Source organism: Emydura macquarii, unplaced genomic scaffold (assembly GCF_026122565.2).
Source record: "Emydura macquarii macquarii isolate MOO-44397 ecotype Brisbane River unplaced genomic scaffold, CSIRO-AGI_Emac_v2 contig_2975, whole genome shotgun sequence".
NCBI lineage: Eukaryota > Metazoa > Chordata > Testudines > Chelidae > Emydura > Emydura macquarii.
The window spans coordinates 5,843,509-5,870,494 of record NW_027133112.1 but is presented as its reverse complement, the minus strand read 5'-3'; the positions used below and the strand labels follow the sequence as shown (position 1 = coordinate 5,870,494).

Genomic DNA, 26,986 nt, shown 5'->3' with positions numbered 1-26,986 from the left:
CAGTAATGCATTCTTACTGTCTAAATAAAGAAATGAAATTATACCCAATCCATAACATTTTGATTCAAGTTGCGCCCTCAGTGACATTTGGGCAGCCCATTTCTTATCAATGGGCTTGCAAAGGCAAAGCGGAGAGCACAATTTGGCCCTTATGGGTATTTTAAAAGGTATTGGAGTTCAAATTTTTACACAGACTTGAACTTACAGGGTTGGACTGGCTTCAGTGGGATGGCTCAGGGTTCAAGTTAGCATAGAACTTGGCATCACATCATTGTATGACAAATATTTTCTGTCAAATGTTCTGTTTTACATGTGAAATATTTTGTATCACAAATGATTACACACAAGATTTGTGATATTATCATGTCATATCACATCCAGTTAGGAAAGGGATAGATAAGAAAACAGAAAATATCATAATGCCATTATATAAATCCATGGCACACCCAGACTTTCAATACTGTGTGTAATTCTGCTCACCCCATCTCAAAAAAGATATATTGGAATTAAAAAAAGTGCAGAGAAGGGCAACAAAAATGATTAGGGGTATGGAACCATAAGGAGAGAGTGAAAGACTGGGACTGGTCAGCTTAGAAAAGGGATGGCAAAAGGAAGATATGATAGAGGTCTATAAATCCATGAATGGTGTGAAGAAAGTGAATAAGGAAGTGTTATTTTTCCCTTCACACAAGAACTAAGGGTCACCCAATGAAATTAATAGGCAACAGGTATAAAACAAACAAAAGCAAGTACTCCTTCACACAACGCACAGCCAACCTGTGGAACTTGTTGCTATAGGTTGTTGTGAAGGTCAAAAGTACCCTTTGTTAAAAAAAGAATTAGATTAAGTTGATGGAGGATAGGTCCATCCAGGGCTATTAGCCAAGATGATCAGGGTGGTCAAGATGGTACCAAAACCTCTGACTGCCAAAAGCTGGGACTGGATGACAGGGGATGGAAATTGCCCTTTCCGTTTTCCCTCTGTAGCATCTGGCACAAGCCACTGTCCGAAGGCAGTATACTGGACTAGATGAACCATTGGTCTGACCCAGTATTGTGGTGCTTATGTTCACTATTACTATTACTGTATCATACGCTGTGAATGAATGACATTAAATGTATGTCAGGTTATGTATGTCAGGAAGAAATAACATACACTCATTCACTAACATGAAGTCAATTCTGATTGAATTAAGTTTCAACGCAAATCCTCTGCTTTCTTTTCCCCTTTTTGCATACCTGGAGAGGATCCAAAAGTCATGTGATTTTGCTCAGGGCAGAATAACAATTTTGTGTGATGTAAGTAAGAGTCACGTTCTGCATTTTTCTCATTTAAATAACTAACATCTTAAATACCTCTAACATATGAAGATAGAATAGAGTTTTGGGTGTGTGCACTGTTTCAGCTAATAAAACCCATGCCTGTGATTCAGAATGAGTAAAAATATGTGCTTGGGAGGCTGTTTGCACAAGCAAGTTGTCCTCAGTGCAAAGAGTTTTAGGTGGGTGCGATCCTATCAACCAACAATTCATATTTTAACTACAACCCTCTGTATATTCTTCTTATAAATGAAAAACAAAGAGTTGCAGAATTAGATTTATCTTGAGCAAATGGTGTTTTGAATCTTTTGTTACACAAATACTTTGGTTTCCATAGTGTGTTCATAGAGGCAAGAAGAAATTAATCAAAGTAAGCATTAATATGAAAAGTATAAGTAAAGACTATGAATTATGTACTTGGTACTGATCCTCAGTTTTGTGTTTAGGTCCATTATAGGTCCGACAGATCTTTATGGTTTCTATTTTTAACGCAGTAACTTGATCAGTGGCCAAGATATGAAAGCAATCTTGGACTTTAGTTTGGGTAGGCCGTGCTCAAATCTAGGTCTATCCAGATGGCACAAAATAGCTGTAATAAGGGAAAACATAAAATGCTTGGGGAAATGTAAAATGGTAGGCCTAGCCTGATAGAAAAATGAGAAATGACACTAGAACTTTTTCAATAAATTCTTAAAATAGGGTTGCATTTAAGAAAAACAAAATAAAACATGAAACACCTAATCAAATTAAACACTGACCTAAAGCAACAAGAATAATTTGTAAAGAAATAGACATATGAATGGAGAATCTTTCTGATGGTGATACGTATCCATGCAATATAGTGTTCAGTTCTGGAGAATACATTTAATGAATGAGTGTGGAACACTGCCAAATATAATCAATATTAAGTACATGAAGGTGTTCAAATTCAAAAAGAAAGGAAGCCAAGATTTCAGTCAGATAAAAGGAGCACTTCCAGCAGGGAAGGAAGAAAGGCAACGGAAGAGTCAAGGTAGCAGAGGCAACGGGAGGCATCAGAGGTATGAAGGTCATAGGAAGAGGCAAGGTCTGTCAGACACGCTTGGTATGTGAAGGGAATGATGCACAACAATAAACTGTTGGGAAAAAAGTAAATGGTAAAACATATAAACATAAGAGAAGACCAAAATGAAAGAATGGCTAGCATGCTTACTAACCTTTAGGGTTAGATTTTTAAAAGAGCCAAATCCCATTGAAATTCAATGACATTTGGGCATGTAACTCTCATGGGCTCCTTTGAAAATCCTAGCCTGGATTCCTGGGGCCAAATTCATCACTGCCAAACTCCAAATAGGCTCAATTCTACTGTAGTCAATGAAGTAACATGCACTGATGTTCAAGGTGCATGTGACTTCTGTTTTCCTGGAGTGAGCTTTAATGCTCATGGAAGGTGCCAAGCTGACAGTCTTGGAGCCTGAAGTTCTTCATTTACTCACAGAATAGGCAAGGCAGGAGGAGTGGCCAGACAAGCTTACCTACACTACCCTTGCACATACTCACATAAACCTTAACATCTGTGATGAGAATGAAAACTAGGACATTGATTAATTCCAACTGTGGTGGTGTATTTGTGATGTCAACACCTCCCCGGCTAGTAAAATAACCCACTTAGTAGCCCATTAATTTCAGAGTTAATTACATGTACTCAAACCTTTACATCTGTAAAAACATGGATCCCCACTATGATTCTATGGTGGAATCTCCATCCTTAGAGGTTTTTAAGCTGAGGCTTGACAAAGCCCTGGCTGGGATGATATAGCTGAAGTTAGTCCTGCTTTGAGCAGGGGGTTGGACTAGATGACCTCCTGAGATCCCTTCCAACTCTAATATTCTATGATTTCTCCTGTTATTTTTCTTTAAAATTAACAAACTCCAGCCTTTAGAAACTGTCCTTAACACCTGCACCTTAAGTTATTGAATGGAGGTGGCCAAGGTGTTTGTAGAACTGTTCACTCTCCTATCTGTTGTCATTTATGATATATGATCTATGCTACTCAAGGTTTTCATTAAAAAAATAATACAAGAGGATTAGAGGGGGAGGGAGGAAGGAGGCACCTTATCACTGCTTGTTCTACTCCAATAAAGCAGAATTATTAATCAGCTAGAAATATACATCTTGGTATTTTATCCATCTAATAAAACTGGAAAATATGCTTGCAAAAGGAAACCAGATGTTATGGTAACTGATGGTATTTTACTATTATACTTTATTTTTGCATACAATACAAGTTTTGAGTCAAACTGGGATTTCAGTATGGGCTAGGTGCCTATAGTTACATTTTAGAAATTTAAAGAAATAACTACATCAATTAATTATCCTTACTCAGGAAAACCTCTTATTGACTTCACTGGTACTTGAGCCTGCGTAAGTGTGAAGAGTGGATTTCAGGATCTGACCCAATGAGAAGATGAAATATTATCCTTTTTAAACTATCTTTTTAGTTATCAACTGTATTTTTATTTTGTGGTCCACAACATGACAAAATAAAAAGGTGCCATACAAAGGACACAGGAGTAAGGCTGCTATTAAAATAAATGTTTCAAACTATTTAAAGGCAGCATACTGTAGTTTAACTCTAGGTACAGCAACCCCTTAATATTTGCATCCTCTACATGGCATAACAGATAGCTTGTTAACAGCTCATTCATTAAGAACATAGCAAACCATGGTACAAAATCAAACTCCATGCAACAGACATGACAAAGTTTCCATTTTTGAACTACTGTCAAAGCTCAACCAAACTCAGAATAATGGGTCACAAAACAACCTGATTAGTAAGTTAAGGGAGGAAAAAGGATCCCATGAATATATCACTTTAGACATGCATACAAAACATACAAACAGGAAAGCTCAGTTAATGAGAATAAAGATTAAAAAGCAAAAAACATGTAGAACAATTGTACTGTTGTTTGCAGAAGAGACTCTTACCATTATAGCAGAGAAGCTCAAATATCTCACGAAAGGCCCTATTCATGAATGACTTATGCTCCACATAAGTTTGGGAAACTGCAAAGAGTGATTTCCCTCCATCCCCCATCTAACTCCTATGAAATGGATATTCTTCAATATGGGCTTCTTGGAGCACAATGGGACAACTGTCTGGTTGGGTGGGAGAGGGGGGAAATGAAGAAAGTGGTGATAAAAAGGTGGCAGAGAATAAGGCACAGGAATGTGAATTGGCCACAAATTATCACAGAGTTTGAACTTCAAAATAACAATCATGAAAAGACAGACCGAGGCCGTCATTTGCCTGGTCAACATTAGAAGGATATGATCTTCATCAGCGTGAATTCTTTTGTCATTTAAGAACAAACATGCTTTCCGTTAATATAAGACATCAATAACTTATTCTCCCTCCCAGATTTTTATGAGAAAACACATGTATTGTCTAAATCTAAATCTATACTCTTCTTTGAACCCTCTGCCTAGATCCTATTTGCAGTGTATAAAGCATACTCAGACAACACAGGACACCACTGCAAACTCATGTGTGGTTCTAACCCATCCAAACCTTCCAATCCTCTAATCCCATATCCTGCTTTTAAGGCCAACTTTCTCAAATTTAGGTACCTGTATTTAGGCACGTCAATGAAAATGACCAAACTATCAAAGGTTCTCAGAACCCACAACTTTAATTGAAGTTTAGCTTAGACATCTAAGCTTGAAAATTTGTGCCTACTACTGTGTTACATAGAGCAGTTTTTAATGACTTTTTAAAAGAGTACTACCATTTTCAGAGAAAGTTGATTTTCTTAATCTTTGCAAAGCTCCCCTTAATTGCAGTGTCTATGAACACTCCATGGCAGCCACAGCAAAGGATGGCAAGAGAGCAGGGTGAAATCCTGGCTCTATTGAAGTCAACAGCAAAAATTCCTATTGAATTCACTGGGGCTGATATTTCACCCCATTAATTATGAATTCAGAAGTGGCAATATCAGAAGATTAAGCAGGAGCACAGAGACAAAAATCTACTATCTTGCACACTACGCACCCTGCTCCACCACTAGAGAGAATAGTTTCTTTGTTGAGATTTGCAAAGTTATCTGATGTAACCACAATAAAAAGGGGATTTCCTCTGCCCGTATCTGAGATCCGTGTTTTTGTGCGTGGCATACTAGATATCACCATTTACTTCTATTTAGGTTCTTATACTGCATTTTTCACTGTGGCATCTGAGCACCTTTCAGAAGTGCACTCAGCAATGTGGTGCTTTCCTTCTCCTTCTCTCTTCCAAGGTATAAAGTTGTGTGGGAACTACAGAAAATGTTCTTCTTGATTAAGAGCATATAGAGTATATATATATGTATATTTCTAGGGGAGCACAGAGTATAAATATGAAGACACATTTGGCCAGGTGCAATATTGAATAACAGAGTTCTTAAAAGACGTACTAAGCTCTACTTCCCTGACTTGGATGAGCTGAGGATACTATAAGCTCATGTAATGTTTCCCTGTACAAGCTTAGACGTTAGACAAGCTTAGACAAGACATTTGGCTGGGATATCACATTTGTTTAAGAATGAATGATCTGGCAGATAAAAATCGGAGGCGCATCGATTAAGATGCATTTGATCGCAGCAGGAGAGCATTGCAAAATATCATAATGATAGGAAGTCAGTTGAAGCACAAATATTGATTGAAACAAGTCCAGAACAGATCTTTAAGAAGACAAACACTGTGTGTACAAGCTGATTGTCTCTAACCAAAAATATAACTATAACACGAATTTTGTTCATATGCTGCTAGGAATAAAATAGGTTAATCCACATTAACACTTATGTTTTTTAGTAGTAGAAATCCTTGATATAGACTTTTCCTCCCTCCCTTATAAAATTCGACAATCTATATTTCTTTACCTAAGATTTGAACAAAAATGCATGGGGTTAGCTAGTGGGCAACAACTGCCATCCCACTCCCCAATACTGTATTTATATATCAGATGGAGAGCTACTTAGAGTATAATCTTTGTAATGAAAGATGCCCAGAGAAGGATCTCTGTGTGATTAGCATTTAGCAGAGATATGCTGCTATTCATATGGTTAACATATAGGCTGCTGCAAGCTACTGCACCTGAGAGGACCCCTGCACCTGTGTAGAGCCTTGCTGACTTTCATGGGGCTGAGTGTGTGTGCAAGGGGACTTGACGTGAAATAATTTGCAGAATCTGAGCCTTAGCTCATATAATAAGATTTGAAAGAAGCCAAATTTATGTGATAACTCTGAAAATACATCCATGTTTCATACAAATAAGAAAGAATGCCACAGCTATCACATTGCCTTGTCTGATAAGATTTCCCAAGGCAGAGAATGCACCCAGGGCTAGCTGGGTGAGCATGGAAGATGTATGTATTAAGATGAGTAGGCCTTTCACAATATGTGGTGGGTGTGACTGATTTCATTTTATTAAAAGGGGGTGTCAGCTTTCAAAAGTTTGGGAAATATTAGTCTGATAGATTAGAACAGTTTGGTAGTTTACTGCACCTCTTTTTCTTTGGAGGGAATGGGAGAATGCTCATGTAGAAACAAATCAAATATGAAAAACCACACATTTTTGCTTTGAAATTCATGAAACGGCATGTTTTGATAGTCATATTTACATGTCTCTAGATAAGAGCTAAGCAGCTGTAGCAATATTATCTACAAGCAAATAAATGTTTCATTCACCTCACATTAATTAATCATATGGATATAATGCATTGAGCATTTCAAAAGAAGACAGGCTGGAAAAGAAAAAAACACGTATCTCTGGAGAACAAAGAGGAAAGTCTAGAAAAGTGATCCTCAAGAGTAACTGCTAAAGAAATGAAAAGCAAAAACATATATTTGAAAACATACGTTTAGGTACCAGGTTTGTAGGTGCTGTAACATCTGGTGCTTCACTGTAATAGGCTGTTGTATCCAGAATGTCTGTGTCAGGAGGAGGGTAAGGTGGGGGTGGGGGAATCACTAACTGGGGTGGACCTCGTGTGTTGCCTCTAGGAGGCTTTTGTGGCACATGTCGTCCATTACCTACAGGAGGATCAATTAGCTAGTTACTTTATTGTCAAGTCTGTTATTTTTATGTTTCTTTTAAAACCCACAACAGTGTGTGTATTCAGCTCTCCCCGCAATCATCCACTCTGTCTGGGTCTGATTCTGCTTTCACTCACACCAGTATAAACCAGGAGAAAGTCAACAGAGATATGCTGGTGTTAAATTTACGTACATGAGATAAGAATCAGGCCCAGTACATGTATGTCACAATCTATACACATCAATCAGCATAAACCCCAACAGCTGTTCTGACCGATACAGGTAAGGAGTAAAATGCATTAATTTAAAAACACTACACAGAAAATATCTTCCTGAGGTTTTTTGGAATTTGTTTCTCCTTTGGTCTGAAATAGCCCACATTTGTTGATCTATAGGATACTCTGCAAAATGGTCTATTTCCCTAACTCTTTGAGGAGGGAGGGGAATCGTGAAGACTGATATTTATGAGTAGACAAGGGTATGCACACAAGGGGCGGACAACTAGCAGGGGCACGCCCCCCCCCCCCAAATCAGTGGGGGTACAGAACTCCTCCGGCCTGAGCTCTCTCTGTCTCCCTTCCGTGGCCCAGGGGCCAGAGGAGATGTCAGCTCCCGCCATGGTCTGGGGGCTGGAGGACCTCACTCTCCCCGCCGTGGCCCTGCTGCAGCCCTGGGGCTGGAGGAGCTGTCCCCTTCTCCTCTTTTGCTATAAACGAACCCCTGGCTATAACAGCCAAATGGCTTAGATCCCCAGAGGTTCGATATAGCGAAGGTGTCCTGTATTTCCTCATAACATCATGTATTTAACGTGCCCCTCCAAAAGAGGTCAAATTTAAATTTCTGCGCACACCCTTGTGCGTGGATGAGCTATTTGGGCTTTCATTTTCTTTTTATGTTTTTTTTTTCTTTTTGGCTTTGACAGTGTGGAAAGGCTGCAGGGTTTGTTGCTGTGTGTATGATGGAGTTTCTAATCTATGTCAAAAATGCTTAGAGCCTTAGAAAGGTACTTAATTTGGTATGCATACTAAATGGGATAAACGAGTGTCCTTTACACTATTAGACATATCAATAAATATCAGCAGTGTCACAGCCTGCTTGCAGTTGGTGGGGGTAAACCCTGGAAATGTTTGGTCTTGATAGAAGCCAGATCTCTGTCCTTTTGGTGTGAAACAAAGTATTATGTGATAATTCATAGGTCTGAAGAATATACTCTCAATTTGTGATAGTGCTGGAGTCATATTTGGCTACCACTGAAATTCTCTTGAAATCCAGCAGGCCCATATGCCTTCTGACCACATCTCAAACTTTTTTCTGTGTTTATGGGAAGGCTCCAGCCTAACCACAAACCTTATTGAACCACCAGTTCTGAACAATCAATCAGCCAACTTCACCCAAGCTTTCCCAAAGGATTTGATTCTGGCACTGTGGGATGGATACATCTTTAGACTTCTTCTTACAAGGCCTTCAAAGCGTGATCTTGCATGGATTTGTGCAGCAGAGAATTAGGAACAAGAAGTTTGGGAAAGATTTAACTGAACAGTTTTTTCATAGGATACATCCAGTTCATAAAAGTGCCAGAAACAATGTCATTCCCGTTAAGTATGCTGAACTTCAGTGATCTTTAAGAAAATTAGGCACAACACTTTGGGGTCAGTGTAAGTGATTTGGTGTTAAATATTTAAATTGACCCCTTTGCCAGTTTAAGAATATTTTTTAATTCTGATTAGTATGGTCAGCTTGGGAGGAGGCATTTTACTCTTCCCCATCATGCAGCTGTCTATTTCCTGTAGCAATTTTTGTCTCTACTGTCTGTTTGTTCGCTCCTTCCTTTTTGCTTTTTGCATCTGTGCTGTCTCATGGTTTCATAGCTAGCTCTCCAAAGGGATGCTGTTTTACCAACCTTCCTTTGTTGCAACATAGTTTGTGTGTCAATAATTATATTCATCGAAGACTGCAGCAGCAAATGAAAAGTATATAGGAGATCATTATGCGACATATCCTTTATTGGTGTAAATCAGCGAAGCTCCATGAAAGTCAGTGGAGCTATGCCAATTTACATCAACTAAGGGTTGGCCAAGAGACACCTATCTATATAGTTCTGATAAAAATGAATGGTTCTGTTCTGTTTTATTTCATCTGTAACCTTTGAAGCAGTGACATAAAATAAAATTAACCTAGAATTAAAACACCAAACGTTATCAGTAATAACTCGTGGTTATAGGGGGTAAGCACTGGGAACGACAGATTGTGACATCAGCAATAGTTAGCAGGCAGACAATTTTCTGAAAACGAGTGTGTTATATTGCACAGAGAGAACGTTCTCCTTAGAGAGTTTAAATAAGAGATGTCAGTGGAGTTGAACATGTTACAGGATAATGGACTCCTGCTGCTACATAAATGCTGATGCATTAAATGTGAGGCATTTACTGAAAATAAATGTTGAAACAAAGCCAATAGGTTTCTTTCTAAAGTGTGAAGCATTCATAATGTTAGCAATTATACATGACAGGGTGTTCATTTATGGTATCATATGTGCATGACTTGGGTGCTTTGTGAAAATGCTGAGGTCGAAGGCACAATGTGGAGTGTACCAAGTGTACTGTAGCACTTTTTAAATGATTCCCTTAATGCCTGGATAATGAATTCCAATGTGTGGGGTTATTAGGTCATATCTTTCAGAAATCCTTCAGAAATCACTTTCTTTTCTCAGGGAGTAATCTTGCAATCCTCACTCAGACAAAACTCCCAGTGACCTGAAATATCTGGAGTGCTTTTTCTCAGGGTATGTCTATACTGAGACAGCGGCATAGTCGCCGCTGTCAGATCGACCTATCTGGATCGATTGAGTGGTCAGTGTAGACCGGCTCAATCAATCCTGAAGTTGATGCTGGTAAACCACCCCCTTCAGTGGCGTAGCGCTGCGTCAATGGGAACGCGGTTCCCGTCAGCACAGTCCAGTGAAGATGCTGTGCAGAAGGGAAGCACAGCAGTCTACGGGAGTTATGCAAGCTACTCCCGTCGACTGCCGCCAAATCGCCCAGTAAGCATAGACCAGGACTCAGTCTCTCTTTCTATGTGTGTGTGAATAAATGAGCTACATCACATAAAACTGAAAACTATAGTTTTTTTCAGGTCTGTATGAAATTTATTGCAGGACCTACTAGTTCTTTTCTTGTACTGGTTAGCTAAAGACTCTATTAATGGAGATTCATCTCAAACAGGACTGAAGGCAAGAACACAACTTTATTGAACATACTCAACTGATGTAAAATCATCTTGGGACAAAGGAACAAGTGAGTTCAGCAGTATCAAGGGTGATGACTTTGAAACAATGGGGCAGACCCTCAACTGGTTTACACTGTCATAGCCCCACTGCAGAGAATGGAACTATGACAACTGAAGTGTGTGGTACAATGTCAATTTACACCAGCTGAGGATCTGCTTCTACCCATAGAAGTCAGTCACATGGGTCCAAACTCCATTCAACTGGGGTGGGGTGGGAATGACAGAGAGGGGATCTTCAAAAATGCTAAATGTTGGCCTAACTCTGTTTCCATTGAACTTGATAGTAAAACTCCCATTGACTTCAATGGGATGAGAGTTGAGCCAAAGCTGAGCGGAGTTTTCCAAAGCAACTCTAGTGCCATGCAAAAACATTCTATTCACCCAAGGACTATTATCCACCTCTTATTACTCTGTAAGTTTCAAACACTTAATTTCCAGACTGTTGTTATTTAGGATAAATATTTTTTCCAGATTACATCGTTTCCAATTCATGGGGATATTTTAGAGTTAAGGACTCTTCAAACAGCAAGCAGATCCACATAAAGCACATGCATTGGATTAAAGGAAGAAGAGAAGAGAAGATAAGTGCTTACCAATTGTGCTCTTCCTCTTGTCTTCCTTTTCTTCTGTTCTGTTTGGCATGGCAGGAGTGGGAGGAGTTGGTGGTGGAGGGGCACGCCTCTTCTTTTTCTGTAAATCGTTCTGTGATATTCCTTGTGGAATCTAGAAAGAACAAAATGGAAAAATCCACATTGTGAGGGATGTATTTTTAGGCTTCCTGCATTATCAATAACATAAATGCATACTATGTCACACAATTTGTTTCTTACACAAACGTACTTCCACTCAGAATATCGCCAAGATGCTTTGTAATGAAAATCAGTCCTAAACTAAAGGGGACATTATAAGGTAAGGTTGGAAGAGAAGGGATGACACAGATGGCTCAGTGAGAGAAGGTGTTCCAGACAGCAGAAGTGAAAGGCTGGTGTACAAATATGTGTATTTGTTGATCATGGGAATTAGTGGGCCAAATATTCTGAGATGCATGCTCCTGAATGAGGTGAGCATAAAATACCCAATCCAAGACTCACTGATATCTTTCCATTGGCCCCTATAGCCTTTGAATTATGGCCTACTACTCCACATTGTTTATGCAGGTCCTGATTACCTCTCATTTTCTCAGATTTTCTTCTCACACTACTGTAAATCAGGAGTAATTCCATTGAAGCCAATGGAGTAAGCTTTTAAAGTCATGACTGACCGACTTCAGCAGGTTGCATTTATTTGAAGCATCAGCTTATTTGATCCTTTTATAATAAACAATTAACATGGGTGACTAGAATGTTGTTGGATGGCACAATGTTTTCTGCAGCTTAATCAGAATATGGTTCTATTTCTGCAGGGCTCTGTTACTGATGACTCTGAAAAATCTCTTGGAAACAGGTTAGGCTGTTACATGTCCTCCATTTTGACTCTAAGTGAATAGAGCAGTGGTTCCCAACCTTTTTGGTTCAAGGGCCACAGATATCATTTTTACAACCTCGAAGGGCCACTAGTCTCCGCCAGCAGGACCTCCCACCCCCCGGCAGCCAGATGGAAGCAGTTCAATGAGGAGGCTGCCTCCTCGCTGATCTCCCATCTTCCTGGCTGCAGCAGGGAAACCTCATGTGTCCTGTAACCCTGTGTGCTCCACGTGAGACCATAGGCAGTAGTTCCCTTCTGCAGCCAGGGGAATGGAAGATCAGTGCTCCCCTCCCTCTGGCTCCAGCAAGGACCCCAGCACCTATGGACCTAGGTGGAGCACTTTGCCACGCTCCTGCTACAGCCAGGGGAAGGGGAGTGCTGAACTCTCATCCTCTTGGCTGCAGCAAGGAGTCTTTTAGCACCGTGGAAACGCACTCCGCCTGAATCCTTCGGCAGTAGCTCCCTTCTGCAGTTACTTTTGGGCCCCAGGTTGGGAACCACTGGAATAGAGTGTTTCCAAGCTACTAATAGCACAGGGCTGAGACAAGGTTAATTGAGGCAGTGGCTGTGGAAGCCTCCCACACACGCAGCTCTGCCCATGCACCTCAATCTTCACTTTCAATACAGATACTATTCCTGTCCTGAGACTCTACTGAGCAGAAACTACCAAACATGTGGCGGGGGATGGGACAGAAAGCTTACATTTGTTCCAGAAGCATTAATGAACATTTATTGTGGAGGAGGACGTTATAGCAAACAATAACTTCACAATGTTAAAGGCTACTATCAGAGTTTCAGCTGAGCAATCACATGTGAAAGCATCTTTCATAAGCATTCAGTACATTCTGAAAATGTCTGAGATACATGACTTTGAGTTCTAAGTGCTATGAAAAGGTAATACCCAGTTTAAACCAATCTTCTTCCTCAGTGCTAGCAAAATACTTTCATGTCAGCTCAATTATTACTGTACTTTATGGTAAAAATCATGTGGTAAAAACATGAAATCTCCACCCAGGTGCAACCAGACAAATAAATGCTAGTGAAAACATCTCTTAACAACAAAGCTTTGGTGTCTGCAAAGACCACCACCAGAGACAGTGCATGGAAAATTATCAGTACTTTGTCTTGAGATCATTTTGCTGATTCCTCTAGCAACTTTATAGCTGTGGAACACTATGCCCTATTAATTTTAAAGTTCAAGAAATTTTTACATTTCCCCCCTTATCTACAATATTTAAGTCTTTGTATATTTCTAAAATGCCTGCTCCCTTGGTTTCTAGATTATAAGAAAAGGTTATATTAGACTAGTAGCAAGTTGCATAATTAAGAAGGATCGCATAATAGCAAACTGTTATGCAATGGAAATCAGAGTGGGTTTTTTTTTTTTTTAAAAAATTGAAAAATATGTAACCCAAACCCTGAAGACCTTAAGCCCCAATTCAGCAAAGCGCCCAAGCATGTGCTTAAAGTTGAACATGTGGTTAAGTGCTTTGTTGAACTAGGGCCTTAGTTCCTACTCTTGTGGGGCAGGAGGAAAGGAAGGGAGACAACAAATTAAAGTAAAAAGGAGCTTATCCTGGTACACTCTTTGTGACCGGGGCTGTGGTGGAGGAGGTGCTGACAAAAAAAGTTCTACATCTGGGTGTAATGAAAGGCATGCCAGGAGATGTAAAGGGGGCCATAGGGGAATGATAAATAGGGCCAATTTTCCTAACTACTGGCGACTCAACTCAGCCTAAAATGTGAAAATGGTACTGGTCTCTTGCTGCTTAGAACATCAGCAAAAATGAAGATTCTGCAGTTATAATTGAACTAACAATTCTGTTGATGATGTATGAACCAGAGCTTAGACACATCTATTGAATGAGAAGGGAGAGGGCATCATTTTTATTTAGCCAATGTTCTGAACACAACCCCAGGTTTTGCATGATTGCCATAGGCCCCGCTAAGAAATAAACTGTTGGGTATTTTGTTCACAAATTGATGGTATAGATTATTCCTGAGGCACAGCAAGGAAATATTTGGAAGCCGTGCATTTGTAAAATGCTATATTTTGAAGAGAAAATTAGAAATAAATTGCCTGCTATACAGCAGTTAAGTGATGAGCCATAAAAATAAATCCAAAACATAAAAACAAGAGATCTCTCTCTCTCACACACACACACATATTAGATATAAACTATATTGATTGACTGATATACAAAAAACAAAAACTTGGAACGGACAAGAAGTTTGCTCATCAACTCACTGATCACTTTGCACATGTGTTTTGTCCCTGTGTCCAACCTTCAATCTCTTTTGGTCTTTTTAAATTGTGAATTCTTTTGGAGAGGCACCATGAGAGTTTGTATGGTTCCATCTGGAATGCTACCACTGCATAAAGAAAAATCCACCACCAAAGATCCTGAGCCTGAGTACTCCTGTCCTTGGTTCCAATCTAAGTGAACCTAGGCACTGACAGACCACTTTACTCCATCATTACTGCCAGCCAGTGGCTGGTAATCACAGAAGTAGTAAGGGCCTACCTTATAAAGGGCTTTGTCTACCAATATTACATTATTAATAAAAGAGAGGCCAATATTTCTCCTCACCCGGGAAGTAAATGAATCACACCTTTAAAATAATTACTGCAAATAAGCAAAAGGTATAAATATTTTAGAGAAAAATCTGTGCTCTGTCAACTCAGCATTTGAATATTGCTGAAGTTTGAAACTGGATCTAAATACAGGTTACTTGCCACCAAGGTAATTGCTGAATGAATACTTAGGTGCAAAGTAGGCTAGTTTTCTTTTGTATTCATAAGAAATTCATTTACTGTTGATGAAGCTATTCTGAGCTTTGAACATGTACCTTTTAATTCTACACTAAATAAAAAATGGAATTAATAACTATTGCACTGTGTGGGTGTGAGGGCATATGATTGTGTGCAGTGTTCCTTTACTTGAAGAGTATTATACCCTGTATGCACAGTCTTCTTGACTTGCTTTCAATTGAACCATGAGAAATAGCTATTTCATGACACGTAGAAACAGACAGGATCTAGAAAATCTGCTAATTTACTCTATTATGTTGTAATGAGTGGCTGTGAGGCACCACAGTAAATGTAGCCTGTATTGAAAAAAATATATAGATTGAAATTTTGGTGGCATAAAGAGGTCCAAACTCCAGGTATTTCTGTTAAAGTAGTTACTGTATCCTTTTCAACATCTGCTATTTTGCTGTCTTAAAATTAAGGGTATCCAACATGGCACCCTCCAATGCCAGGCAAATTCCATCATCAAAACAGAAAAGTGACAATGCATCAAGATAAATCAAAAAATAAAATGAGCTAAAAATAATAATTCTAGCACTTGCAATGGCAAAATTGCCATCTCTTTTAATGTACTGATGTCAGCTGAATTACAGCTGAGGTACATTTGCCACATTAGCACTTTTCATCTAAGGATCTCCAAGTGCTAAGTAGATTGTTGACATTTTAAGAAGCAAATGTTCAGAAGACTTCAAGTTACAGCCGTATCATCATAAGAAAGAACATAACCATAAGAAAGACTGTAAATCTGGGACATATATTTACCAGTAACTCCCTTATATTACATATAGTAAATATATGTACATATATACACTTATATCTAAAGTTTAAGTTAGGGTGAAGTTAGCTATAATTAGAGGCCAAGATTTTCAAAAATGACTAGTGATTTTGAGGACCCAATTTTTGGGTGCCTAACTTGGTCTGATTTAAAAAGGGTCTCAGCACCTAGAGGTATCAAGTTAGGTACCCAAAAACTGAGGCAGCAAAATTCACTAGTCACTTTGAAAACTTGGCCAAAATCAATGGAGTTACTACAGATTTACACATGAGTCACTGAGCTTAGAACCTGTCTCTGAAGAGCTCATTTCTTATCTACTTTGTCAGGAACTGACTGCAAGTGAAATTCAGTAAAAGGCAAATCTCGAAATAAAAAGCCACTATCTGCAACTTTGCCAATGGTTTTGAAGGGGCTTACGTAAAGCAGACAGCCCAATCATTAACTGAATGTGCGAAACTCCGTGTCCACTCTAGTAAGCTCACCATACTTTTGTTTTGCTGAAGCAGCAGTTAGATTGAGGACCACTAATATTGCATTTTCTTGTCCACGTCTATTGCGTTTGTGGAGGAATTAAGCAGCAATCAGGCATTTAGAAGGAAATAAGTTACTTTATTTCATTATAGCCTTTTAGATCACTGCTACAAGAAACTAAATAATCTTTGTAACTCCATCTTTCAGGGCTGTATCTTACTATCATAATTACTGATGGAGCTGAGACCCAAAATTCAAATCTGAATCTGAAATGTCCCCAAATTCAGTAATGTTTGGATCCAGGGATTTGGCTTGGCTATTAGGGAGATATCCAGGAAGGCAGACTATGGATTTGAACTTTCTGAGGGTGATTGGATGCAAGGTTTCTGTTTGGGATCATTTTTAATCATCACCTATTCCACAAGATGTTCTACCGGCAAGTAACAGCTTTCATGTTCACTCTGTGTTCCTCCAGGCAAAGCTGCCATTTCCACTACTACGACAAAACCGGGCAGTCTGGTAGAAGAGAGATAGACTGACTAGAAGCCTTAAGAGCCAAAGGGGAAAGCAGGATAGCAGAATTTTCCTCTGTAAATGATAAAGATTCTTTGGCACTTGGTGCAGAAGAACGAGCATGTGAAAGGCATTAGCTCGGTGCGGTCAAATTCCACAAAGATGTATTACTTCCTACTCTATCAAAAGAAAAGAATCCTCTGTAGATAGCAGCTTATTTTCAGTTTGCATATTTATTTACCAGTGATATTTGCTTTCAGGGCTGAACCGTCTCATGAGCTTAGATAGATGTGTAGAGGCACAAACTACCTGAATGTTACAGAAAAAGGGGAAAAAATAGCAAATGCACGAACCATTTCAATAAGAAAGGCTAGTCAACTACACAAAAATATTGCTTCTATTATCCTGCTGGCTAAATGCAATATACTCACAAACACACCATAAAGAAGATTAAAAGCTTGTTTAAAACTAGCAATGCTACACATATATAAAGAGTGTCTAGTTCAAGACTGGGTTATAAAAGTTGTTAAAAGTGGTTCTTTAATGTCAACCTTACTAAGTCTATCTAGGAGGCTAAACATAAATGGCAAAAAACACAAAGAACATTGTGTTTCTTTTTCGCAATCGTATATACCAAAACAATAGAACTTGAAAATCATTTGTTATGGCTGGCTGCTTCTTTTATAAAGAAATCAAGCCTTAACAATATTATCTGAAGTAATTTCCCATCCAAACTTTGTTATAAGAGCCCCTTACTGAGTGCAATAGATTATTTTGCTGTTCTCAGCACTTGTGTTTCACTTTTGTGGCATTTTTAAGAAAGCTTGATGAGATGATTAGGTGAGTTTCTGGTTATGCAACAAATAAATAAAGAGCAAACGTTAACTCCAGAACATGTTTTAAAAACATTATTTGAGTACGGGCTACTACCGTGAAACTGAAATAAAATAGTCCTGTGTGACCTAAATCTGACAAATACTGTTCACCGCTTCTGCCTCCTTTATTGGTGAGACCACACAAAAGACGTAAAAGGCGATTCTCTATTAAATTCATGTCACTAGCTCATGTATTATTTTGGAAAATATTTATAGTATTACAGACAAAGCATTTGAGGAACATGGTGAGTACACTTTACTTTTGTGAGAGTTCAAAACTTGAATTAGATTTTTGGGCTAAAGATGAGACTTTGAGAGATACTAAAAACTCAGAGTGTATTACAGACAATGCCAAGAGAAAGTGATGTGTCAAAGAGGTTGGGAAAGGGAGTCCTATCCGGCTAATACCTGAGAGTTTCATTCAAAGGCATTCTAGTGGGCATGTTATACATCGGTAATTGATATGAACAGATTATGTAGATAAAATACAGAGGGACATGTCCATATAGAATACGACCCAAAAGGGATAATGAACTTTTCCAAATAAAATAACAAACACAACAAAAAGTTCAAAAGTCAGAAGATTATCAAGTAAGCTTCCAGCTCCAACATTAGCACTGTCCCTTTAACTTTGCCCATCCTAGGCCGACAGGCTAGGCATTCCCATTGTGCTTGTCAACTTTTCACCATCACTCTTTCCAATACATCTCCAACATTCCTGCCAACAGTCGCCATGCTGGGCTGCCAAATGCGAGCCATTCCTCACAGGCTAGAGACCTGACTCTCCCCAAATCTATCCTCAGTGAACACTTGGGCATGAGAAAGGTTTCAGCATGATACGTGCCCAGAATGCTGAGTCCTGATCAGAACAGAGCACAACCTGACGTTTCCAAGGAACTTCTGGGGTGGTTTCAAGTAAACGCAGGAAAATTCATGAGCAGGATTGTAACTCATGATGAGACGTGGGTTTCCCATGCAGCCTATTCACCAGATTTGGCTCCCTCTGACTTCTACCTGTTCTCCAAGTTCAAGGAAGACCTTTGTGGGAAGAGTTTCTGTGATGATAATTATATGATTGCAGCAGTGCAAGAGTTTCTGGACATACAGGACAAGGACTTCTACAAGATGGACACAGTCATGCTGCAGCTGTACTGGACCAACTGCACTGATGTCAAGGGGGCTATATTGAAAAATAAACAACTGAATGCAAATTATGCTCGTCTTTCTCAGGCTGGAAACTTTCTGAACGCCTCTTGTAGCCCACTGGTGAGATATGCTTGCTTTCCAGCTCTCACTCCCTCTCCTTTTCCCCTTTTCTGTAATATCACCTCCTTTATTCTTTGTTATTTTATTGACTGTTCTCATATTTGTTCTTTTTCAGTTTTTAATGGCTTGTGTGGTGTACTACCCAGCTTACTGGAGAAGGTCTTATGGATGTTTTATAGATAACTTTTTTTTTGTATTTTACTGATTCATGTGCTTGGACAAAAAGGAGAATACACAGTTACTAAATCAAGGCCACGTACTGACTATGGGCCTGATTCTGCCACCTTTAGAAAGGATTGCCATGTTCTCTGTTTTCAGCCAGACAGACTTTGATACCCTTACTTGCATGTATTTTTGTCATGAGCCTGCTTGGGACAATGGGATCCTCACAGGCCTTTTAAGGGGAGTCAGGGGCCAGCCTACCTGTGACAGGCTCCTGTTAAGGAGAATGAACCAACGCAGACCGACCTGGAGATAACTAAAGGTAACAGATTGGCAGCTGTTTAGCTAATGAGCCTGATAAACGATTACTAAGACTCAGCTAGGCTTAAGAGAGAGGAAGTGTCTGAAGAGAGCAGCTCTCAGGAGGGCTCATTAGAGCAAGGAGCTGAGATGCTGTTTTCTCAGAGAGAGGTGCTCCCTAAAGAGGAGCAACAGTAACAGCAGCAGCAGCATGACAGAAACTAAGAGACTGCAGCTGGCTGGGGAAGAGCAGCTAAAGGTGAAGGCTGCCATGGATTAAGGTAGAGACTGAACTGGTACAAACAACCACAGGCCCCAAGGAAGAAAGCTGTGCACCCTTGAGCCCTGCCCACAGCTAAGAAACTCAGGCCCCCAGGAGAAGGGGCATGCAACTCCGGAACTCAAGGGGAGCGACTTTTTATATCAAATTTATTTAGATTTAATAAAATAAAAGCCCAACAGGGAAATTTTGTTTTACAACCTTTTGGACCATGTGGAATTCTTAGGGGTACCTTGAGGCAGGGAAAACTGATGAACAAAGAGCCCGTAGTGCCCCCTGCAGCCATCAGAGGGCACTAAAGGGAATAATGTCCTAGAGCGTAAGGAAGAGACTGGCCCAGTGAAAACTTTCATAGTTAATATTATAACTGGGCAAACAATTGTGCCACCAGAGAACACATATAAGACCATCCTGTCTTTCTTCTGCTCCACAAACAAATCTTGAAATAGGAAGAATGAATTTATAGGAAGTCCTGCTCATAGAAGATATGATTTATCTGCCTTGTTAATTAGGTTTAAATTAGTGGTTCCCAAACTTCTTGTATTCGTGACTTCTTTCAAACAGCAAACCTCTGAGTGTGGCCCCCTGGCTTCCTGTGGGCTCCCCATTCTCCCTTTGCCCCGTACCACTGCATCCTCCTTCTTGCGCCCACCTGGGGAAACTGACCTTCATGCACGAAGCAGCTGGCATTGCTACTTGCTCCCCCTCCAAAGCTGCTTCTCCACGCAACCCAAGGGAACTTGGGGGGGCGGGAGGAGAGGGAGAGTGAGAAGCAATGTCAGGGCTGATGTTGCTCCCTGGAGGCAGGGAGCCCTGGATGCATGGAGCCATGTCAGGGCTCCCTGCATCCAGGTCACTTTCCCTTCCTGGGGTGCGTAAGGGGAGGGCAGAGAGCAGCAGCTCCTGATGCTCGCCTCACAGTACTGCCCAAATGGGGAAAGTGACCTGGATGTAGGGACCCCTGGTGTTGTTCCTCGTCCCTTCCCCCAACAGCCTCCTAGAGGGGTGCGGAGGAACACTGGGCAGGAGGTGCAGTATCTGTCTATCACTGCTCACCCCTCCCCAAGCAGGGAGGCTCACAGCCACGTGTCTGGCCAGAGTCAGGGATCACAGCTTGTGACTCCCACATAACCACATTGCGACCCCCAGTTTGAGAACCAATGGTTTAAACTCTTGGTATAACAACAACTCTACTGAGGCTTCTGTAGCATTCGGTGAAAGTTGAATGGTAAAAAGGTATTTTTTCTTTTCTTTTTAAGGTTTTCACTGTGGTTTTGTATACCACTTACTGCAGATGACAAGAAAACATTCTGCACCAAGAAGGAGCCGTTTTAAAGAAATCAACAGCACAGAGATAAATCTTTCAGCTGCAGAAAGGAGACATAAATTTGTCCATTCAGCTTGGTGATGTAAGATCAGCTGAATGGAGCAGCTCCTCTATTTTCAGAGAACAGCAGACCCTTCACTATGCCCAACTCTCACAGCCTTAGGAAGTCCTATTTTGACATTAATATATCCTTTGTAATATTTACTCATATGTCTAATACTTCCAGGACAGGGCATGCATCATTAGACTTTGGCATACACGGACTGAGATTTTGGGAGCCTCTCAAAAAAACAGCACTTATGAGTAATTTTATGAGGTCTGCGTAGTGTTTCTGGTCAATGCTGAATTCCTTCCTTCCCTCTCCCTCCAATAAGATAATGTGCTACCTTAGTTGATTAGAAATTAAATTTATGTGACTGAATTCCATATATATTGTATGCATAAAGTCAGTATGCTCTGATGTTTCTCTGAGTGGCCCCCAAAATGTGGCCTCTGTATTACAGGAGACCATTTCAGTGGTGGGACATTTTAGTAGTTTTCGCTGATCCCTAATGTAACACAACAAAAATCATTACCTTGTAGATCTATTAAGATATTCGATAGATAGATAAGATAGATAGATATATATATACACACACACAGACAGCCATACACACTTGGTGCTTTAATAGGGCCCAATTTCACAAAGCTGAAAATAATTATGAGCCAAATCCGCAAAGTGGAAGAATTTAATCAGAAAAATATGACTAATATTTGGGAATCATTTAAAAACACTTTACTATGTGCCCAAAATGTCACAGTCCCACAACTGAAGGAGAAGGCTGTGCTCGATAATAAACTGATTTGATTTACAGGGGAAGTGATGGTAGCTATAAAAATAGAAACATAATATATAATAAATGGAAAAAAGGGATGTTGACAGTAATGAATATAAATCAGATGTTAGGAATTGTAGAAAATTGATATGGGAAGCAAAGGTACACAAGGAGAAATTTATGCCCAGCAGAGATAAGGACAATAATTAGAACAACATATTAGGAACAAAATAATCCTGATAACAGTATTGGTCCAGCACTAGATGGAAATGGTAGAATTATCAATAATAATGCAAAATAGGCAGAAGTGTTCAATAACTATTTTTGTCCTGTATTTGGGGGGAAAAACAAATGATATAGTCTCATTATATGGTGATAACACTATTTTCATTTCAACTAGTATCTCTGGAGGATGCCAAACAGAAGCTACTGAAGTTAGACATTTTAACATCTGCAGGTCCAGATAACTTGCAACCAAGAGTTTTGAAAGAGCTAGCTGAGGAGCTCACTGCTCATTTTCAATAAGTCTTGGAGCACTGGGGAAGTTCTAGAAGACTGGAAGAAAGCTAATGTTGTGCCAATTTTTAAAAAGGGTAAATGGGATGACCTGGGTAATTATATGCCTGTCAGCCATACATCAGTCCCGGGCCACATAATGGAGCAGTTGATATGGTACTCTATTAATAAAAAATTAAAAGATGGTAATACGTTGGGATTCTCTCCAAGACCCTTTTTTTTTACTTGGCTTCCTAAGAACTCACTTGATCAGACTCAAGTGTAGAGGGTGAGTAGCACACAATTAAAGTTACACAGCAAACCGTTTTATATATATATGTTTACAGATTACACTGCATTTACTATACATTGCATTACAGTTTGGGACTGGCTTAGTTACTTGATAGGAACAAACACCTATACAGCATGATTTGTCCATGCACAAATTACTTTTTACCTCATCATATATTTCAGGTTTATTTTGTCCATTGTAAATGGTTCCTCGGGTGTTCCCCTTTTTTTAGCGAGTATAAATATTGTCTCTTAGTTTACTGAAACATTTACCTGTTTTAGTTAGCAAAGACATTCTGTTTCCAACCTGTTGATTCATTTACCTTCCTAATCCTATCTCCCAAAAATGAAGCCTCACCCATGTCCAATTACTTGTGTCAAGCCAGGCGTACATAATATAATTAATGCAAATCAACATGGGTTATGGAAAATAGATCCTGTCAAACTAAACTGATATTTTTCTGATGAGATTACAAGTTTGGTAGATAAAGGTAATAGTGCAGATTTAATATGCATAGACTTCTGTAAGAAGTTTGACTTGGTACTTCACATTTTGATTAAAAACTAGAACAGTGCAAAATTAACAGGGCACACATTAAATGGATTAAAAACTGACTAATTGATAGGTCTCAACATTTAAGTGTAAATGGAGCATCATCATCAATTGGGGGTGTTTCCAGTGGAGTTCCACAGGGATCAGTTCTTGGCCCCAGGTTATTTAACATTTTTACCAGTGACCTGGAAAAAACAAAATCATCACTGATAAAATTTGCAGATGACACAAAATTTGGGAGAGTGGTAAATAATTAAGAGGGTAGTTCACTGATTCAGCGTGAGCTGGATTGCTTGGTAAACTGGGTGCAAGCAAACAATGTGTGTTTTAATAAAGCTAAATGAATACATTTAGGAAGAAAAAACCTATATAGGCAATACTTACACAAGAAAGGACTTTATTCTGGGAAGTAGTGACTCTGGAAAGATTTGGATGTCATGATGGATAATCAGCTGAACATGAGCCCCCAGTGAGATGCTGTGGCCAAAACAGTTAATGCAATCCTGGGATGCATAAACAGGGGAATCTCGAATAGGAATACAGAGATTGTTTTACCTCTGTATCTAGCACTGGTATGACCACTGCTGGAATACTGTGTTCAGTTCTGGTGCCCACGATTCAAGAAGGATGTTGATAAATTGGAAAGGGTTAAGAAAGGAGCCATGAGAATGAGGGGTTTTTAAACTGTGGGTCAGGACCCCTCAAGGGGTTGCAAGGTTATTATCGGGGGGAGGGTCCCAAGCTGTCAGCCCCCACACTTGCCAGGGCTGCAGCTGTCAGTCCCGTGTATGGCTGACAGCCAGAGCCCTTCAGAGCTGGATGGCCAGAAAACAGCAGCTGGTAGTGCCACCTCCAGCAGCAGTGCAGAAGTAAGGGTGGCATGACATGAGGGAGGGTGGCCAGGTATGGGGGATCACCACTTTTTTTTTTTTTTTTTTTTTTTGGGGGGGGGGGGAAGAGGGGAAGGAAAGAGTCATCACAGCCTGAAATATTTTCAAAGAGAGTCCCAGCAAAAAGAGTTTAAGAACCCATGGATTAAAGGATTAGAAAACCTGCCCTATACAATGACAGACTCAAAGAGCTCCATATATTTACCTTAACACAGAGGCGGTCAAGGGATGACTTGATTACTATAAGTACCTACATAGGGAACAAATATTTGATAAAGGGCTCTTCAATCTAGCAGAGAAAGGTATAACACAATCCAATGGCTGGAAGCTGAAGCTAGACAAATTCAGATCGGAAATAAAACATAAGTCTTTGACAGTGAGGGTCATTAACCATTGGAACAATTTACCACAGGTGAGGGTTGATTCTCCATCAATGACAATTTTTAAATCAAGATTGGATGTTATTCTAAAGATATGATCTTGGAATTAGTTAGTGGATGTTTTATGGCCTGTGTTATACAGGAGATGACATACAGACTAGATGATCACAATAGTCCCTTCTGGCCTTGGAATCTATGACTCTGTTACTATCTAGTTCTTCATTTCGTAACCTGTATTTTTAACGTTTATTTTGCATGTAATATAAGTAAATGCTATCAGAAGACAATACTGAAGACTTACTTTAGGCCACATGACCCAGTCTAAACTAACTGGACTATACTTGACAAGACTAAGGTAGTATTAAGTAGAGTTGGGCAGAAAATGCAGTTTTGGTTGACCTGAAACAATTCACAAATTCATGTCAAGTTTGCTGAATAGTTTTGACTGAACTGAAAAAAATCTAGATGTGTTGGCAATGTTATCAAAACATTTCAATTCAGTGGCCTGAAGTCACAAAGTGGCTGCAGAAGGTGCACCCTTCTTATAACTCTTAGCTCAGTGACTAGGGCACTTACCTAAGATGTGGGAGACCTCGGTTCAATTCCCTTTCTCTGCATCACACAGAGGGGGACTTGAACTTGGGTTTCCCACATGTAAGATGAGTGCCTTAACCCACTGTGCTAAAAGATATAAGAAGGGTGAAGCACCTCCTCCTACTCTGTCAGTTTTTTGAATCTAGTCCTCCAAAAAATGTCCACTTGTGTCAAATGAAACATTTGTTCTACAATGTGTTCTGACTTTTTGATTTGCGAAAAAGTTCTAACAACTTCATTTTTGGTTTCACCTGAAACAGTTTTTTTTTTTTTTTTTTTGGAACTGCCAAGAAAACAAAATATTTGCCCAGATCTAATTAGAAATTCTCTGCTAATTTTAAACCTAAGAGTAATATAGAATGAAAAAAATACTTTCAAATAATACCACCTCTAATAAACTTAGGCTAAGATTTTAAAAGAAGCCTAACAGAATTAACAGGAGGATATCCTACTAATATGGGTGCTAGTCTAGCATTTGGAAGATAACGGTTCAATTCATGCTATGCCAAAGACTTTGTGGGTGATCTTGGGTATAGCACTTACTTTCTATGTGACTCAGTCCCCCAGCTTTAAAATGGGGACAATTCTTCTCCCCTAGACAGAAGGGTCATAAGTATAAGTCCATGAAACCTTGTTAGCTGTTCAGATGCTATGGAAATAGGGCCATACTGTAAGTAGTTAGGGCTCAACTCTTATTGAAATGTAATGGGATTAGAAGGCCTACCTTCATTAGGCTCTTTTGAAAATACGACCCTGATTTTAATATTATTTTAAATACAATTTACAAAATATTTTAGAATTCTGGCTATTTTATTGCAAATCTAAAACTCTCTCTCTCTTCTGGCATTGAAATGCATCCTTCAAGTTACATGAAATACCAAATATAAAGTGAAGCCAACGCAGACACGGTTATACTCATCTCTCAATTAGCTCCAGTAACGGAAGTAAAGCTTAGCTTGTACCGGACGATACAGACTGACTAAAGGATAAAAAAATTGTTACACTACCTTGATAATTTGATAAAAATTGAGACGACAAAAGTCAAAGATGGCCTTTGTTACTGAAATGAATAGAGACTGTAAACCAGTCATGTTTATTCCAATGACATAAGAAAGCCAATTGAGGGTGAAGGGGCAAGCTCATGTTTCCATCTGTTTTTAATGAACGCACCCAATGTCACAGTCCGAGGCAGTTAAAAATGAATATGTCTAATCATCTTCAAACACTAACTTGTTCAGCTGAATGTGTCAGACAGGAAACTATCCATATACAAATCCGAGATGCTAAATTACTAAAATAGCTGCAGTTTCCTCCCTCTGAAAAATCTCATTAGCAGCTTTGGTATTATTTCCACTCAAGGAAGTCACTCTACAACACCAAATATTTTCACATGTACTGCAATGTGTAGACTATACAAGTCCACAGATGTTTGTTTTGGAAAGAGAATTGAATTTCCTCTGTTTCTCTGAATACAATGCAATCCTCTTTTTGCTGTCTTCATTTAGAAAGCGGAAGAAACCCCAAAACACGCACAGATCATCTCTTAAAAAAACAAAAACCCCACGGTCTGATTCGTTACTAGAATGCATTCTTCTCCCTATATCTTAGATTGGGTGTGAAGGAGGGGTTTGATTAGAACAAAAAAACTCCCTCAAAACAATGTATAACATTTTTCAGTTCTGCATTTTACATTTGCAGTCATCTGATTAATTTGTGTGGATGATAATTTGGAAAACCAACAAAAAATGTTCAGTAAAATAAACAACTTTGATTCCATGATCAAATAGATCACTCAAGTACATAACATGGAGGACTGCGGCCTATTTTTTCTTCTAACAAATTGTGAATTAATTTAGTAGGGGCTGATTGTATTGGCTTGGTTTAGGCATATAGTGCTACCAGGCAGATGTTGTGCAAGGCCAGAGTGGAAGGAACGAACATAAGGGTTATATTTCATTTTCAGTGTTAGATTTTTGGATTACAATTTAAAAAAGAAGAAATTGTTGGGAAAAAGAGGTTAATTTGGTAGATTCCATTCTCCATGGGAATGACTATCCCCACCCTTC

General features: G+C 39.4%; 1 protein-coding gene across 5 annotated transcripts in view; it reads right to left on the bottom strand.

Moving 5' to 3' along the window:
* COBL (cordon-bleu WH2 repeat protein) overlaps positions 1-26,986 on the bottom strand; it is a 167,964-nt gene that overhangs the window by 19,676 nt on the left and 121,302 nt on the right. For 2 of the 5 annotated variants that reach the window (XM_067569993.1, XM_067569991.1), the window contains 2 exons: positions 11,251-11,380; positions 163-2,435 (listed from right to left, as the gene is read on the bottom strand). In XM_067569993.1, the coding sequence (XP_067426094.1) occupies positions 2,392-2,435; positions 11,251-11,380 (174 nt within the window). In that variant the 3' untranslated portion in view covers positions 163-2,391. Of the gene's footprint in view, positions 1-162; positions 2,436-4,288; positions 4,460-6,427; positions 7,370-11,250; positions 11,381-26,986 lie in introns of those variants that run through there. The other 3 variants (XR_010924179.1, XM_067569988.1, XM_067569990.1) reach the window with 3 other exon arrangements.